Here is a 16,505-nt window from a genome sequence, read left to right on the forward strand (position 1 = left end):
TTCCCCCGCGGGGGAGAGGGACAGGATTAAGGCTTACTGTGAAAAACTTGGCTTCTATTATACTATTTTATATGTGGGTTTTTGCGTTTTTGATTGCGTTTTAATAGGGTACGCCAAGAGAATGTACACTAAGAAGAAATTTTTCGAAAAATTCCCCCCACACATGGGAGAAGTGTTAAACATTTATAATAGATACATTTTGAGCCAAAACAACGCGTGGCGGGTCTGCTAGTAACAAAATAAAGGTTTATTCTATAACTAAAATTAATTTACAGGAGTATACATAAGACAGTTACAGACTTAATGCTTAAATGTGGATAACACAAATTTACCTATAATGGCGATCTAACTAGTCACTATGCCGCGGGAGAGAGTTTACAAAGGCTCTAGAATGAGAAAGTTATATTGGCGGTCAGGTATACCTTATGTTGGATGAAGGTATGCGCCGATCATTCTGGACTATGGAAGCTGGCTGGCTGTCACAGGCTTATGTCTTATACCGGCTTCTCCTCGGACAGGATCGGGACGTCAGACCTTCCAGATGATCGCGTGGAGGGACGGTCGCCCTGAACTTCCCGTGACGATCGTTTTTATACGATCGTCGTTGGCACTGAGCCAACAGGTCGTTTACTTGTTATGCTGACTAATTAGCACGTGCACGTTGACTAATTAACAAACCGACGATGACTTGACTTTCATCCTTCCCACCGTGTGGATGTGTAAAATTCGACATCCGATCTATTTCCGTTATAACTTGCGATAAATTATTTTTTTATCCTCTAATGTAAAAATATGTTAAACTCAAAAATGTACGCCCTCAAAACCCTCGGGCTCACAAATCTATATTGATGACATAAAAAACAAAAGGGAGAAAATATTCTTTAAGGAAGAAAATAATATCTTCAACAAATAAGTTAGAAATGGATAGGAAATCAAAAGTTAGAAATGACTTTTTAAAATAAAACTGTTTCAGTGTTATAAGAATGAAATGTAATAAATAAATAAATATGGAGTATTTTTCAATATCCAGTTTATTAGCAATATTTACGAGTACAGTAGAGCGTTGATTTTCCGAATCAATTGGGGACTGGGGTTGTTCGTATAACTGATATTTCGGATAACAGATTTATGTACGAAAAAATAGTTTAATGTATTCGATGTTGAAATTTTTCTCCGTTGCGTGTCGCTTCGCGTTGAATTTTCGTTGATGTTAAGCCTAACGAAGACTTGTATCGTAAAAAATTATTTTTTTTATTTTGTACAAACAAAATAAATATATTGAAAAATATAAAAAACAATAAAAAGTTATACTTCAGATGTTAATTTAGTATCAAAAACGTAAAATATTTGAGTAGCCCAAGACGTAGACAAAGATTGAAGCACCACAGTACTGGCGAAAATTTAAATTTGCCAACTGGAATTCTTTCGGATGATTGACTTTCGGAAAATCGACGCTCTACTGTATTTATTTTATTTATTTCAGTTTGATTTTAATAATTATTGAAATAGAAATACAAAATTACACAAAAGTTATTCTTAAAAAATCAGTTATTTCTGAATATTTAAATATTAATTATTATTCCAAAATTTACATACATTTTCATCAGCATTTTACTTTGCTATGTTATTCTGTAATGGATTTTAATAATTCATGATTATTTTTCTAGGAACTTATTTATAAATAATTTATAAGTTAACTTTCAAACAACTGCTTTTTAGCCACTATCTTATCTTTACTATCATTTATCTATATGAAAAGCTTCTTTAATCCTGCCTTTATTACAACTACTCAAAATAATGGAATTCAGTTTGGATTTTATAAAGTTCAACCCATTGAAAGTCCAAAACAGTCCCTTGATTAAATTTAAACTATCTAAGACTTCCTTTAATGAAGTTTTATATGTCTAAATTAATTTAATTGTTCAGAGAAACAATTGTAGAACATATTTTTCAAGCTTTATTTTATACAGTTTTAAGTTTCATTGCAAACTTGTACAAGTGCTGTTTTATATATAATTTTCTACATTAAACCTGACATAAATTTACTACGGACAGATCTTAACTTTACTGTTAGCGTCCTTGATCTCATTCTAGCAGACTCTCGCCAGACTGGATGTTAGAATCCTGGTTTTGTCATATTTTAATTGAATTGTACAAATCCTGTTCTATTTTTATATATGGCCCCATTTATTTTTAACTTAAAAGTTTATTTTTCAGTTGCAATATGGATAATAGATATTCAATAGTTTTTACTTATTTAAAAAGAAATCTTAAATATTTTTCCTATAACATTACTTTATGTAAGGAAAATGCAGCTGTTAAAAACTTCTCTAATCAATTCAAAAACTTAACTCTTTACTGTTTTTACTTTTAATACTGTTTTTATTTTTCATGTTTTCTTGTAACTTGTCCCTGTCAGGATGACATAAAGATTTAAGTATTACATTCTGACTATAATGCTTTCTTAGAAACATTAATTTGAATATTTGCTTGAATATTTAAAATTACATTTTTGAATTCAAATACTGCAAATCTTTATTCTGTCTTTCAAAGTTTAGAATTTATTGCTAAGAAACAAGATTTATATGATCAAGCTACAAAATTATGATAAGCATTATTTATTTTCTATTGTCAAAATCATAAGGAATGGTGATTGACTTGATCACTCATTGGTGCTCAGTGTCATCTTTATCCTTGTACAGCGTATAAACATAACTTTTATTTGAATTTTAAAACTTTATATAGGTTAACTGTAAATATTCTATAGAGAAGCTTTATTAATTTTGTTTTATCATCTATAATAAAATCAACTTTTGAGTTGGCATTAAATTGGGTAATCACTTGCCATTGAATTTATCCCAAAGAAATCCTGTTGTTGATTATCAAAATCCATTATTGATTACTTTATCATTATTTTTACTTGAATTTTGCAAAATTTTTGTCTGTGATGCTGATTAAAAATAAAGTATAAAGTTTAATGAAAAACGGCAGTTGTGAGTCTTGCTTTGAGCTGATTCTTTTCTTTCAGAATTTTATAAATTATTTAATAAACATTAATTTAATTATAATTATTAGTTAAATTTAATAAGAGATGGCACCTAACACTTACCTCTAGTGCCAAATTACTCTGTATTTAATAGTTATTTGTAGCAGCAGTGTAGACCAATTTAATCCAGTAACCATTTGGCTTTAGTTTAAAGAAATATTAATTATGTATTGTATTTGTACAAACTAAATCCAAATGTTTATATGAAGAAATAATAATAAATTTTTCTTTATGTAGAGCAAAATTTTGAGTTATTTGAATTGAATTACTTAAGAATTTTCCAGGTTTTTCTTGAAAGAACTGTACTTGTTAGGTTTTAACACAAAAAATTAAGCAAAATTTAAATATCGAAATTTCTTATTTGTTTCTTATTATTAAATCATTTATAACAATTTATATTTTTAATGAGTTACAGTAATAATCTATCTTTCTAAACAACGATTTTACTATTTTGTACACTTTTTAAACATCTTTAATATGCTTTAATCATATACTTGATGATAAGGAATCTCTTCCTCAAACACACAATCAAGTTCAAACCTTTTCGAAAAAAAACTATTTTTATTTTTAGATGACTCAAATATGAGTAATCTGTGCCTTTATTTGAACTTAATTTCTCTTATTGATCTCAAATGATTGTATAGCCTGAAAATACTTGAGTTTGGAGCAAATAGCACAAAATCTTTTTGGAGCAAAAATGGTTTAGAAATGTTTTATGCAAAGAAAATATATATTCAGATCATGTTGTTGCATATAAATTTCAACTTGTTTTAAATACAAAATTGTCAATGTATATGCATATATTGTAGAATGGATTTCTGGTTCTGGAAGATGAAAATATGAATATTTTTATTTTCTTTTATAAATTTGAAAATAATTTTTTAAAAATTTCATAAATAATTCATGTATAGAATTTGTACTATTTGATTATGAATTAGCATTTTGTTTAGGAACACAATTTAGATCTTTCATGTTGCACAGTGCTCTTTGGATAATGATGATGATACTGGAAATTTCAATTTTTCTATAAAATTTTATCACAATTTTCAATAAATTTAATATTAGAAAGTATACTATTTTCTCTTGGTTATCTAGCTTTAATACTTCTACTACAAACAGATACGTTTCCTAGACTAAAGACCAGTTTATCAGACAGTAAAACAAAGGTGACAAAGAGCATCAGTGATGGTCAAATTATTTGTTCATTATTTGTCAAATTATCTGTTGATTTTTAAGGTTTTGAGATAATAAGATTGTATGAGAATTAATTTAAGGTCACAAATTATTTAGCTATATATGAAATACAAGTGCATATAAACTGCAAAATGCAAATACACAGTACAAAATACATTGATGATATTCTCATAATTTTCTATAAAATTGATATTAGATCTAAAGCCACTATAATTGTGCTAACTTCTCAGATTATTTTCCACTAAACATTACACAATATATAAAATATTGATAAGTAAAGTTTATACAAAATCTTAAAATTTATTTTGTTATGAACTATTTGGATAGAAATATTTAAGGTTAGTTTATAAACAAATATAAAATTACAAGTTAGAAATAAGCATGATTATTTTGACTGAATTATTAATAGAAAACAGTAAAGAGTTAATATTTCTTTTCCAATATGATTAAATTCTTAAGATTTTAAATTAATTTATGGTTTATTTTAACATTAACTTTGATCTAACATATGTTTTTGTCAGTTAGTGTTGTTTTTATTTCTTTTTATGTGTCTATATTGTATATTAATTCTTCAAACTTGTTTCAGATAAATAAATAAAACTACTTGTCTGCGACTAGTAGAATATTCTTTATTGACAACTCTTATATCCAACAAATACATTTAGAATTATCTGAAAGCTGTAAAGATAACCAATCATGTGTTTATGTAAATGATACAATTTGATCTAAAAACACTATGTATTAAACTTAAGTTAACCAAAGATCATACTGTATATTGAAAACTATTTTTCTAAGTGTTGTATGAAAACTGGAAATTTTATACTAAAATCTTATAAAAGTTCTAACATGAGTGACAAAGTGCAAAACCATCATTGTTTGTTTTGAATTTATACACTCGATAAAGAATATTTTACAGATCAGAGGCAGGCAGTCGATCCTGTACGTTAACTTTGCTGTTTATTGTCTATCTAATTTACTTAATTCTCTATATCTTCACTTTTTAATCTGTGGTCTGTCATTGTAGCAAACTACACTATTAGTAGTTTAAGTTTATCTTAGTTGAAAAGGAAGTTTCCTGTATGTGATGTCTTTGCACAAATAGTGTAATGCATGCTGACCTCTTATGCAATTTCTTGCATGTTTCTCTCTTCAGCTGTTGAGACCAAGAAAGAAGAAGGTATATCTTTTTCTATCATTAAATTAAACGACTTACATTTTTATATAAGCAAGATATTTTAACAATATTAAAGATGTTGATTTTAATTTTTTGAAAAAATTAAAATTTTAAAAAGTACAATTTGTATCAAGCGACATAAGTCTCTAATATTCTGTTATTTATTAATGTTTCTTGTTGTTGTTATTTACTATAAATGTTTATAACAATGTAATTAATAAAAAATTTTAAATTAGCTCTTAATTATATTTACTTAAAAAATTTCTCTGAATTTCTATTAAATAAAATTAAATTACTAATTGTTCTTAATCATAAATAATGAACTAAAAATCTTGTTTAACATATTTTTTTTTTGTGTGTATTAAACTAAAAAATTAAACTTTTTTTTTACCAAAAATATGAGAAGTTCATACNCAAGGTTTTTAATCTAATTATAGTAAATGTTTTTTTTATTAATATTTAAACATTTTATTGATTTTCATTCCTATTTTGGTAGATAATGAGGATCTAGATTTTGATCAGGAATATACAGTTCACGTCGGAATTGCTCACACACGATGGGCCACACATGGAGCTCCAAGTATTCCCAACAGTCATCCTCAGAGATCGGATGTGAATAATGGTATAAATAATTTTATTCTTCTTATAAGTGTAAAAAATATTATTGTACTGGTAGATGAGAAATTTAATTCTTATATTTTTCTTCAGAATTTGTTGTGGTTCATAATGGAATTGTTACCAATTACAAAGATATTAAACAACTTTTGGTAAGACTTTTTTCTTTATATTTATTTTAAGTAATCAAAAAAATTTTAGAATTTTGATTTACAATTAAAAATATATTTTCATTTTGATTCTTTCAGCTGAAGAGAGGATTTGAATTTGAATCTGATACTGATACCGAAGTAATTGCCAAATTAGTTAAACTAATTCATGATGATCATCCTGATCTTTCTTTCAGAGAATTAGTTGAACAAGTCATTCAACAATTGGTATGTTTTAATTGAATTATTATAAATGATATTTTAATTTTTATCATACACTTGAATATTTCTTTTTATATGTTTGGGACATTTGATGATTAGATGATTAAAAATTCTCTTCCTGTTACAAGGAACTATAAATTCAGATACCATTTTTAAAATGCTTTACAATAATTTTAAGTTTCAAAATATTCCTTAAAATAAATGAGATGATAATTTAGGACCAAATTTTACAACTTCTCTTAGATGTGGAAGTGGAATTAATAATGCTATTTCATTATATCATGTATGATTGAAAATGAGTAAAATTTCAATTGCTTTGTTCTCTGCTATACAATTTCTTCTATATTTTTTTTTACTTGCATTGATAACAAATCAAGAAATCATTGGAATGGTGAATTCATTCAGCTTTTTTTAAAAGAACTGTTCTTTTCAATGTTTTGGAACATAGCCAAAAATCAACATTCCAACAATTTGTAACTGTAAATTATATCTGAGATGTATAATTGAGATTCATTCTATAGTAGTATTAACATTTAATGACAACAGATTTAATTTTTGATACATATACTGACCTTTTTTCATTTTTTCTATATCAGAGCATTTTTAATTTTATTTAAGTTTTTAATTAAATGCATGAAACAAAAATATATTCATTAAGTTTGGTGTCACATATCTTTTGATTTACTCATACTAAAAACTGGCATCTGATTTGCACAAATTTTTATATTTGAAGCAGAATTTGATTTTTGAAATATGATGAATGAGTATCAATAGTTTAATAGTCATTTTATCAAATTATAGGTGGAATATGAATATATATTTAAGTTATTTGAGTTAAAGTATGTGAAAATACCATTTTAACAAAACATTTTAATGAAATTATCTATGTAAATGATTATCTTAAATTTATATTACAGGAAGGTGCTTTTGCTCTTGTGTTCAAAAGCAGAAAATATCCAGGACAATGTGTGGCTACTCGGTAAAGAACTTTTATATAAAAACAAATATCCAGGAAAATTAGGATTTTATTTTTAATGAATTTTAATATTTTAACAATATAATTTAGGAGAGGAAGCCCTCTTCTTGTTGGCATAAAAAGTAAAACACATTTATCAACTGATTACATTCCTGTATTCTACAGTAAGGGTAAGAATTTTCCAGAATATTATAAATGGAATTCTAAAAAAAAAATTATTTTTTATGTAATAATTTTGAACTACTAAACTCACTAAGCAATAATATATTTGCTCGAATATTAATAAATTTGTGGTTGTGGTGGCAGGTTTTTGTCATTTATGCAAAACTCCTCTGCACTCTTCTGCATTCTCCAGACATTTCGGTGTACATTTTGTTCTGTTGGAATAAAATCTTTCTCTTCAATTTTCTATAAAATCAATAAAAATTATATGTATATTTGTTTTATTTTCATGTATTAACTCTACATCCATTTTTCTTTTCTTATTTCTTTTGGGGATCTCTTTTTCTTTGCTTCATAAAGAATTTCTGCTCTCATTGCTTTGCTAAGGGTTCCATGTCTCCAATTATTAACAGATTAAAAGTTAATTTTTTTTGTTATATTTATATATTTTGGTCTAGATGGTTTGGTTTATTCATTTCTAATCTGTCACTCTTTTTGTCTATTTTCTGCATGATCTTCCCTTATTTGACTTTTTGACAATTTGACTACTGTACAGATGCAGACAACAAGCAGAATTCAGGTACACATTTCTTCTATTTTTTTAATTATTTTTTTTAAATATTTTTTTTTTAATAAGAAATGCAAAAATAATTTTTTTTGTTGTTATTATCTTACTTTAATTTTAATTTTTAGTTTGATTTTCATTTAGCAATTAATAGAAAATATGTATTTAGTGTTTAACAAATTACCTGAATTCGTAACAAATGTAGAATTTGATCATATGGTTATTGAAATATAAATGTTTTGAAAAGATTACGAGAAGTTGAATTGAATTTATTAATTATGCTTGTTGAATTGTCTAATAAATGGAATAGAACAATAATAAGTGTGTCGATTTTCATCATTATGATGCACAAGAATTCACTTTTTCAGTTTTAGCATAAATATTGCCACTTTGGTTCAAATAATGATTATTATTGAATATTATGCAAATTATCTAAGAAATCTGGAGACATAGAACAAAATTTGTTTTCAAACAATATATAGTGATTCCAGACTATTTAGATTATCTTATATATTAAAATCTGAATTTTGCTGTACTAGTGTTTCGAATTATCAACCCTGTCATTTGCTCCTCAAGTTTGTAATGATAAATTTAAATTAATATAATGGTTACATTTAAACACACATGTATTCCATAGAGCAAGGTTTAACAATTCCAGGTTCTCATTAGCATTTGTGCAGCCTGCATCACACACAATATTTCAAAAAATATATAAAATAAAAGTAAAACAAAAATGTAAAATACCGACATTGAGCAGTCTATAGTTGTAGTAAATACCAAGAGCATGTTTTGTACATGTCCTGTAGTTTAACTTGATTTCACTTGACACTTTGTGTAGAGCTGTAAGGCTTTAGTTTTTTGGTTTCTTTGCAAATTATGTACTATTAACCTAGATTTATTAAACTATTCCTTAGCTGAGAAAATGAAATACAGATTTCTTTTTTAGCGACTTTTTCAGTAAATATGGAAAATGTATCAAATGAACTTCAATTGGAGATAGACTTGCAAAGTAATTTTGATCTGAAAGACACCTTTTCAAAGAAAAAGTTTGATAGACTTTGATATTCTTTGATAAAAGTTTCATAAATTTCCTAACTTAAGAAAGTATGCAATAAAAATTCTATTGTTTTTTCTGCAAGTTGTGAATATGTTTTTTCCACAAATTCATTTGTGGAAAAAGTAAAACAAGAAATCAGCTAACCAACGCTCCTCTCAAAAATATTTTAAAATTAGCAGGAACTTAATATTCTGCCAAATTTTTCAGATATATTATATTTGTATCAGTTCCAGAAGTCACATTAAGTATATATATGTTAATTTATAATTATATATGAACAAATAATTCTGATTACCTGCATTTTTTTGTGTGGCCTGTGCTAGTTTGAAAGTTTTAATTATGATCCTTATGTAGAAAAAGGTTGTCCATCCCAGCCATAGAGAATTATGTAGGGTTTCTCTTTTCAAATGTAATTTGAATGAAAAACTAAGTAATTTGTAATATTTGTCCTTATTTTAAAAATTATTTTCAAATGAAAACTTTAACGTATGATATGTCTTGTAGTATAGAAAATACCATATAGCATGTTTGTGTGATTGGTCACATGTATAACTTACAGTAAAAGTTGTTTATTTGCTAATTACAATTGATAAAAATTTCAATGAGTTTATTATATATTTCTCTGTATAACATCATGTTTTTAAACTATTATTTATTAAAATTATAATATATAACTAATTCAGATTAAGTGACCATAATTCATTATAATGTAGAGAAGATAACAACCTAAACTTTTCAAATAATATAACATGAATATTTAGAGAAGAATCTTTTCTTTAAGTTTGCAAACTATAGGTCATTTAACTTGCTCATTTGACTTGCTCGCTTAACTACTTGTTAACTAGATAAACCTCAAACTAGTTTAAGGTATATTTAGTTAACAAGTAGTTAAGCGAGCATGTCAATGACATGTAATTAACTGTCGTTAGTTTGCTTACTGAGTTGCTTATTGTCTAGAGTCTAGACAAACATCCTGAAATTTTAGTTGTTCAAATTAATCTTTAAAAAAAAATATTAAATTGCTTCTATTTATAATTATAAAAACAGTTTTAATAGTTTTTGATTAGCCTAATTCTTTTATTGAATATTTTAAGCCTATTGAAATATTTGGATTTTAACTGTGATGGACATAATTTAAGTATAATCAAAACAAGAAAATTCTATTCATAAATGTTTGAAGGTAAAATCTTGTTAATTTTTTTTCACTATTTATTATCCTTTTTGTCAAAATGTATTCATAAATATCAAAATAATTTTAATTTTTAAAAATAAAGGATAGTGGGCATAACATTTCTAAAATAAATTTGTGTACAAAATTTAATGTGATCAAGTCTTAAAAATTTGAATACTTTCAAATTTTACAATTTAAAATCTTGTTCAAATTCTTACACGAATGCTTTTTAATAATAATTTCTTCAGCACTGGTAAATGAATTTTCTATTATTCATGGCAACAAATGATTAACTTCTAGCAACAAAGTGCATATATTTTTTTTACAGAAATCGTAGAATAAAAATTTATAATTAATGTATAATGTATATGTTATGGAAACTAAATGTTTATTTTCAAAGATTTAAATTCAGAAAATCTGCTTTGATTTTATACCAATCAAAGCACTGGAAAATAATTAAATTAATCCAGAAACAGTTCTATTTCAGGCATGGGTATCTTTACTGTAAGAGATCATACAACACATTTCAATGTGAGATCATGCTGAAACACTAAAAACTTTGGATTTTATTGCAAATCATACATTACACATACTATATGGATCATAGCAAAAGTCAGAGGACTGCAGGTTGCCTATATCTATTTACTCTAGAACATTTCTTCAAGAATATTCAAGGTTTCCAAATAAATGTTTTCAAAGATGTGCATAAGCATAATAGAAACGGAATAAATATCAATACTTCTTTGAGATATTGTCGTAGATTATTCCTTTGTGCCTATTTCAGCAAGAGACAACTGCTCCAACCATGTACAAATAAACTGTGCTTGAAAGCATTAGAAATGTATTTTCATTTTTAATTCTGAACAATGCATTTCATAAGTTTATATTTCCAAGTGAAGAAGGACATGTTTAAAAAGTACAGGAACAAGCAATTTTCCACATAAGAACATGCTTGTATTTGCAAGAAAATACAATAAGTTTGGAGAGTGTACAAGCTAATATTGAAGTGTCTGCAGCCACTCACTTACTAAATTTATAATCAGCCTCATAATATATACAGTAGAGCGTCGATTTTCCGAATCAATTGGGGACTGGGGTTGTTCGTATAACTGATATTTCGGATAACAGATTTATGTACGAAAAAATAGTTTAATGTATTCGATGTTGAAATTTTTCTCCGTTGCGTGTCGCTTCGCGTTGAATTTTCGTTGATGTTAAGCCTAACGAAGACTTGTATCGTAAAAAATTATTTTTTTTATTTTGTACAAACAAAATAAATATATTGAAAAATATAAAAAACAATAAAAAGTTATACTTCAGATGTTAATTTAGTATCAAAAACGTAAAATATTTGAGTAGCCCAAGACGTAGACAAAGATTGAAGCACCACAGTACTGGCGAAAATTTAAATTTGCCAACTGGAATTCTTTCGGATGATTGACTTTCGGAAAATCGACGCTCTACTGTATTTATTTTATTTATTTCAGTTTGATTTTAATAATTATTGAAATAGAAATACAAAATTACACAAAAGTTATTCTTAAAAAATCAGTTATTTCTGAATATTTAAATATTAATTATTATTCCAAAATTTACATACATTTTCATCAGCATTTTACTTTGCTATGTTATTCTGTAATGGATTTTAATAATTCATGATTATTTTTCTAGGAACTTATTTATAAATAATTTATAAGTTAACTTTCAAACAACTGCTTTTTAGCCACTATCTTATCTTTACTATCATTTATCTATATGAAAAGCTTCTTTAATCCTGCCTTTATTACAACTACTCAAAATAATGGAATTCAGTTTGGATTTTATAAAGTTCAACCCATTGAAAGTCCAAAACAGTCCCTTGATTAAATTTAAACTATCTAAGACTTCCTTTAATGAAGTTTTATATGTCTAAATTAATTTAATTGTTCAGAGAAACAATTGTAGAACATATTTTTCAAGCTTTATTTTATACAGTTTTAAGTTTCATTGCAAACTTGTACAAGTGCTGTTTTATATATAATTTTCTACATTAAACCTGACATAAATTTACTACGGACAGATCTTAACTTTACTGTTAGCGTCCTTGATCTCATTCTAGCAGACTCTCGCCAGACTGGATGTTAGAATCCTGGTTTTGTCATATTTTAATTGAATTGTACAAATCCTGTTCTATTTTTATATATGGCCCCATTTATTTTTAACTTAAAAGTTTATTTTTCAGTTGCAATATGGATAATAGATATTCAATAGTTTTTACTTATTTAAAAAGAAATCTTAAATATTTTTCCTATAACATTACTTTATGTAAGGAAAATGCAGCTGTTAAAAACTTCTCTAATCAATTCAAAAACTTAACTCTTTACTGTTTTTACTTTTAATACTGTTTTTATTTTTCATGTTTTCTTGTAACTTGTCCCTGTCAGGATGACATAAAGATTTAAGTATTACATTCTGACTATAATGCTTTCTTAGAAACATTAATTTGAATATTTGCTTGAATATTTAAAATTACATTTTTGAATTCAAATACTGCAAATCTTTATTCTGTCTTTCAAAGTTTAGAATTTATTGCTAAGAAACAAGATTTATATGATCAAGCTACAAAATTATGATAAGCATTATTTATTTTCTATTGTCAAAATCATAAGGAATGGTGATTGACTTGATCACTCATTGGTGCTCAGTGTCATCTTTATCCTTGTACAGCGTATAAACATAACTTTTATTTGAATTTTAGAACTTTATATAGGTTAACTGTAAATATTCTATAGAGAAGCTTTATTAATTTTGTTTTATCATCTATAATAAAATCAACTTTTGAGTTGGCATTAAATTGAGTAATCACTTGCCATTGAATTTATCCCAAAGAAATCCTGTTGTTGATTATCAAAATCCATTATTGATTACTTTATCATTATTTTTACTTGAATTTTGCAAAATTTTTGTCTGTGATGCTGATTAAAAATAAAGTATAAAGTTTAATGAAAAACGGCAGTTGTGAGTCTTGCTTTGAGCTGATTCTTTTCTTTCAGAATTTTATAAATTATTTAATAAACATTAATTTAATTATAATTATTAGTTAAATTTAATAAGAGATGGCACCTAACACTTACCTCTAGTGCCAAATTACTCTGTATTTAATAGTTATTTGTAGCAGCAGTGTAGACCAATTTAATCCAGTAACCATTTGGCTTTAGTTTAAAGAAATATTAATTATGTATTGTATTTGTACAAACTAAATCCAAATGTTTATATGAAGAAATAATAATAAATTTTTCTTTATGTAGAGCAAAATTTTGAGTTATTTGAATTGAATTACTTAAGAATTTTCCAGGTTTTTCTTGAAAGAACTGTACTTGTTAGGTTTTAACACAAAAAATTAAGCAAAATTTAAATATCGAAATTTCTTATTTGTTTCTTATTATTAAATCATTTATAACAATTTATATTTTTAATGAGTTACAGTAATAATCTATCTTTCTAAACAACGATTTTACTATTTTGTACACTTTTTAAACATCTTTAATATGCTTTAATCATATACTTGATGATAAGGAATCTCTTCCTCAAACACACAATCAAGTTCAAACCTTTTCGAAAAAAAACTATTTTTATTTTTAGATGACTCAAATATGAGTAATCTGTGCCTTTATTTGAACTTAATTTCTCTTATTGATCTCAAATGATTGTATAGCCTGAAAATACTTGAGTTTGGAGCAAATAGCACAAAATCTTTTTGGAGCAAAAATGGTTTAGAAATGTTTTATGCAAAGAAAATATATATTCAGATCATGTTGTTGCATATAAATTTCAACTTGTTTTAAATACAAAATTGTCAATGTATATGCATATATTGTAGAATGGATTTCTGGTTCTGGAAGATGAAAATATGAATATTTTTATTTTCTTTTATAAATTTGAAAATAATTTTTTAAAAATTTCATAAATAATTCATGTATAGAATTTGTACTATTTGATTATGAATTAGCATTTTGTTTAGGAACACAATTTAGATCTTTCATGTTGCACAGTGCTCTTTGGATAATGATGATGATGATACTGGAAATTTCAATTTTTCTATAAAATTTTATCACAATTTTCAATAAATTTAATATTAGAAAGTATACTATTTTCTCTTGGTTATCTAGCTTTAATACTTCTACTACAAACAGATACGTTTCCTAGACTAAAGACCAGTTTATCAGACAGTAAAACAAAGGTGACAAAGAGCATCAGTGTTGGTCAAATTATTTGTTCATTATTTGTCAAATTATCTGTTGATTTTTAAGGTTTTGAGATAATAAGATTGTATGAGAATTAATTTAAGGTCACAAATTATTTAGCTATATATGAAATACAAGTGCATATAAACTGCAAAATGCAAATACACAGTACAAAATACATTGATGATATTCTCATAATTTTCTATAAAATTGATATTAGATCTAAAGCCACTATAATTGTGCTAACTTCTCAGATTATTTTCCACTAAACATTACACAATATATAAAATATTGATAAGTAAAGTTTATACAAAATCTTAAAATTTATTTTGTTATGAACTATTTGGATAGAAATATTTAAGGTTAGTTTATAAACAAATATAAAATTACAAGTTAGAAATAAGCATGATTATTTTGACTGAATTATTAATAGAAAACAGTAAAGAGTTAATATTTCTTTTCCAATATGATTAAATTCTTAAGATTTTAAATTAATTTATGGTTTATTTTAACATTAACTTTGATCTAACATATGTTTTTGTCAGTTAGTGTTGTTTTTATTTCTTTTTATGTGTCTATATTGTATATTAATTCTTCAAACTTGTTTCAGATAAATAAATAAAACTACTTGTCTGCGACTAGTAGAATATTCTTTATTGACAACTCTTATATCCAACAAATACATTTAGAATTATCTGAAAGCTGTAAAGATAACCAATCATGTGTTTATGTAAATGATACAATTTGATCTAAAAACACTATGTATTAAACTTAAGTTAACCAAAGATCATACTGTATATTGAAAACTATTTTTCTAAGTGTTGTATGAAAACTGGAAATTTTATACTAAAATCTTATAAAAGTTCTAACATGAGTGACAAAGTGCAAAACCATCATTGTTTGTTTTGAATTTATACACTCGATAAAGAATATTTTACAGATCAGAGGCAGGCAGTCGATCCTGTACGTTAACTTTGCTGTTTATTGTCTATCTAATTTACTTAATTCTCTATATCTTCACTTTTTAATCTGTGGTCTGTCATTGTAGCAAACTACACTATTAGTAGTTTAAGTTTATCTTAGTTGAAAAGGAAGTTTCCTGTATGTGATGTCTTTGCACAAATAGTGTAATGCATGCTGACCTCTTATGCAATTTCTTGCATGTTTCTCTCTTCAGCTGTTGAGACCAAGAAAGAAGAAGGTATATCTTTTTCTATCATTAAATTAAACGACTTACATTTTTATATAAGCAAGATATTTTAACAATATTAAAGATGTTGATTTTAATTTTTTGAAAAAATTAAAATTTTAAAAAGTACAATTTGTATCAAGCGACATAAGTCTCTAATATTCTGTTATTTATTAATGTTTCTTGTTGTTGTTATTTACTATAAATGTTTATAACAATGTAATTAATAAAAAATTTTAAATTAGCTCTTAATTATATTTACTTAAAAAATTTCTCTGAATTTCTATTAAATAAAATTAAATTACTAATTGTTCTTAATCATAAATAATGAACTAAAAATCTTGTTTAACATATTTTTTTTTTGTGTGTATTAAACTAAAAAATTAAACTTTTTTTTACCAAAAATATGAGAAGTTCATACATTAAATTTAGAAAATTCTTAATGATGATAGAGGGAAAGATCAAAGTTTATTATTAAATTTTGAATGCATAAGATGCTTCTCCTGGAGAATATCTAAAGTAAAAGATTGTTATAATGGCATATTTAATTTTATATGTCAAATTATTGCAATTATGAATATTAAAATCACCTAAGTCAAATTGTCTACAATGAAAATAAAGAGAGAAATGGTATTCAGGTCAAGGTTTGACCATGATTTGGAGGCGATACTTGTCTGAAAAGTTATGCCCTGACCTCGTTTCTTTCCGGTATTTCTACACAATTAAAAATGTAAAAAAAAAAAATTTATGAATGTCACTTCT

General features: G+C 25.7%; 1 protein-coding gene across 1 annotated transcript in view; it reads left to right on the forward strand.

Moving 5' to 3' along the window:
* The window catches only part of LOC111629840 (glutamine--fructose-6-phosphate aminotransferase [isomerizing] 2-like), a 44,438-nt gene that overhangs the window by 13,893 nt on the left and 14,040 nt on the right, over positions 1-16,505 (forward strand). Inside the window, exons 10-17 of the mRNA XM_023373749.1 lie at positions 5,394-5,417; positions 5,911-6,036; positions 6,123-6,181; positions 6,278-6,406; positions 7,318-7,379; positions 7,467-7,546; positions 8,095-8,118; positions 15,732-15,755. Coding sequence (XP_023229517.1) covers positions 5,394-5,417; positions 5,911-6,036; positions 6,123-6,181; positions 6,278-6,406; positions 7,318-7,379; positions 7,467-7,546; positions 8,095-8,118; positions 15,732-15,755 — 528 coding nt within the window. The remainder of the gene's footprint in view (positions 1-5,393; positions 5,418-5,910; positions 6,037-6,122; positions 6,182-6,277; positions 6,407-7,317; positions 7,380-7,466; positions 7,547-8,094; positions 8,119-15,731; positions 15,756-16,505) is intronic.

This window comes from Centruroides sculpturatus, unplaced genomic scaffold (assembly GCF_000671375.1).
Source record: "Centruroides sculpturatus isolate CEXI.00-Female unplaced genomic scaffold, Cexi_2.0 scaffold588, whole genome shotgun sequence".
NCBI lineage: Eukaryota > Metazoa > Arthropoda > Arachnida > Scorpiones > Buthidae > Centruroides > Centruroides sculpturatus.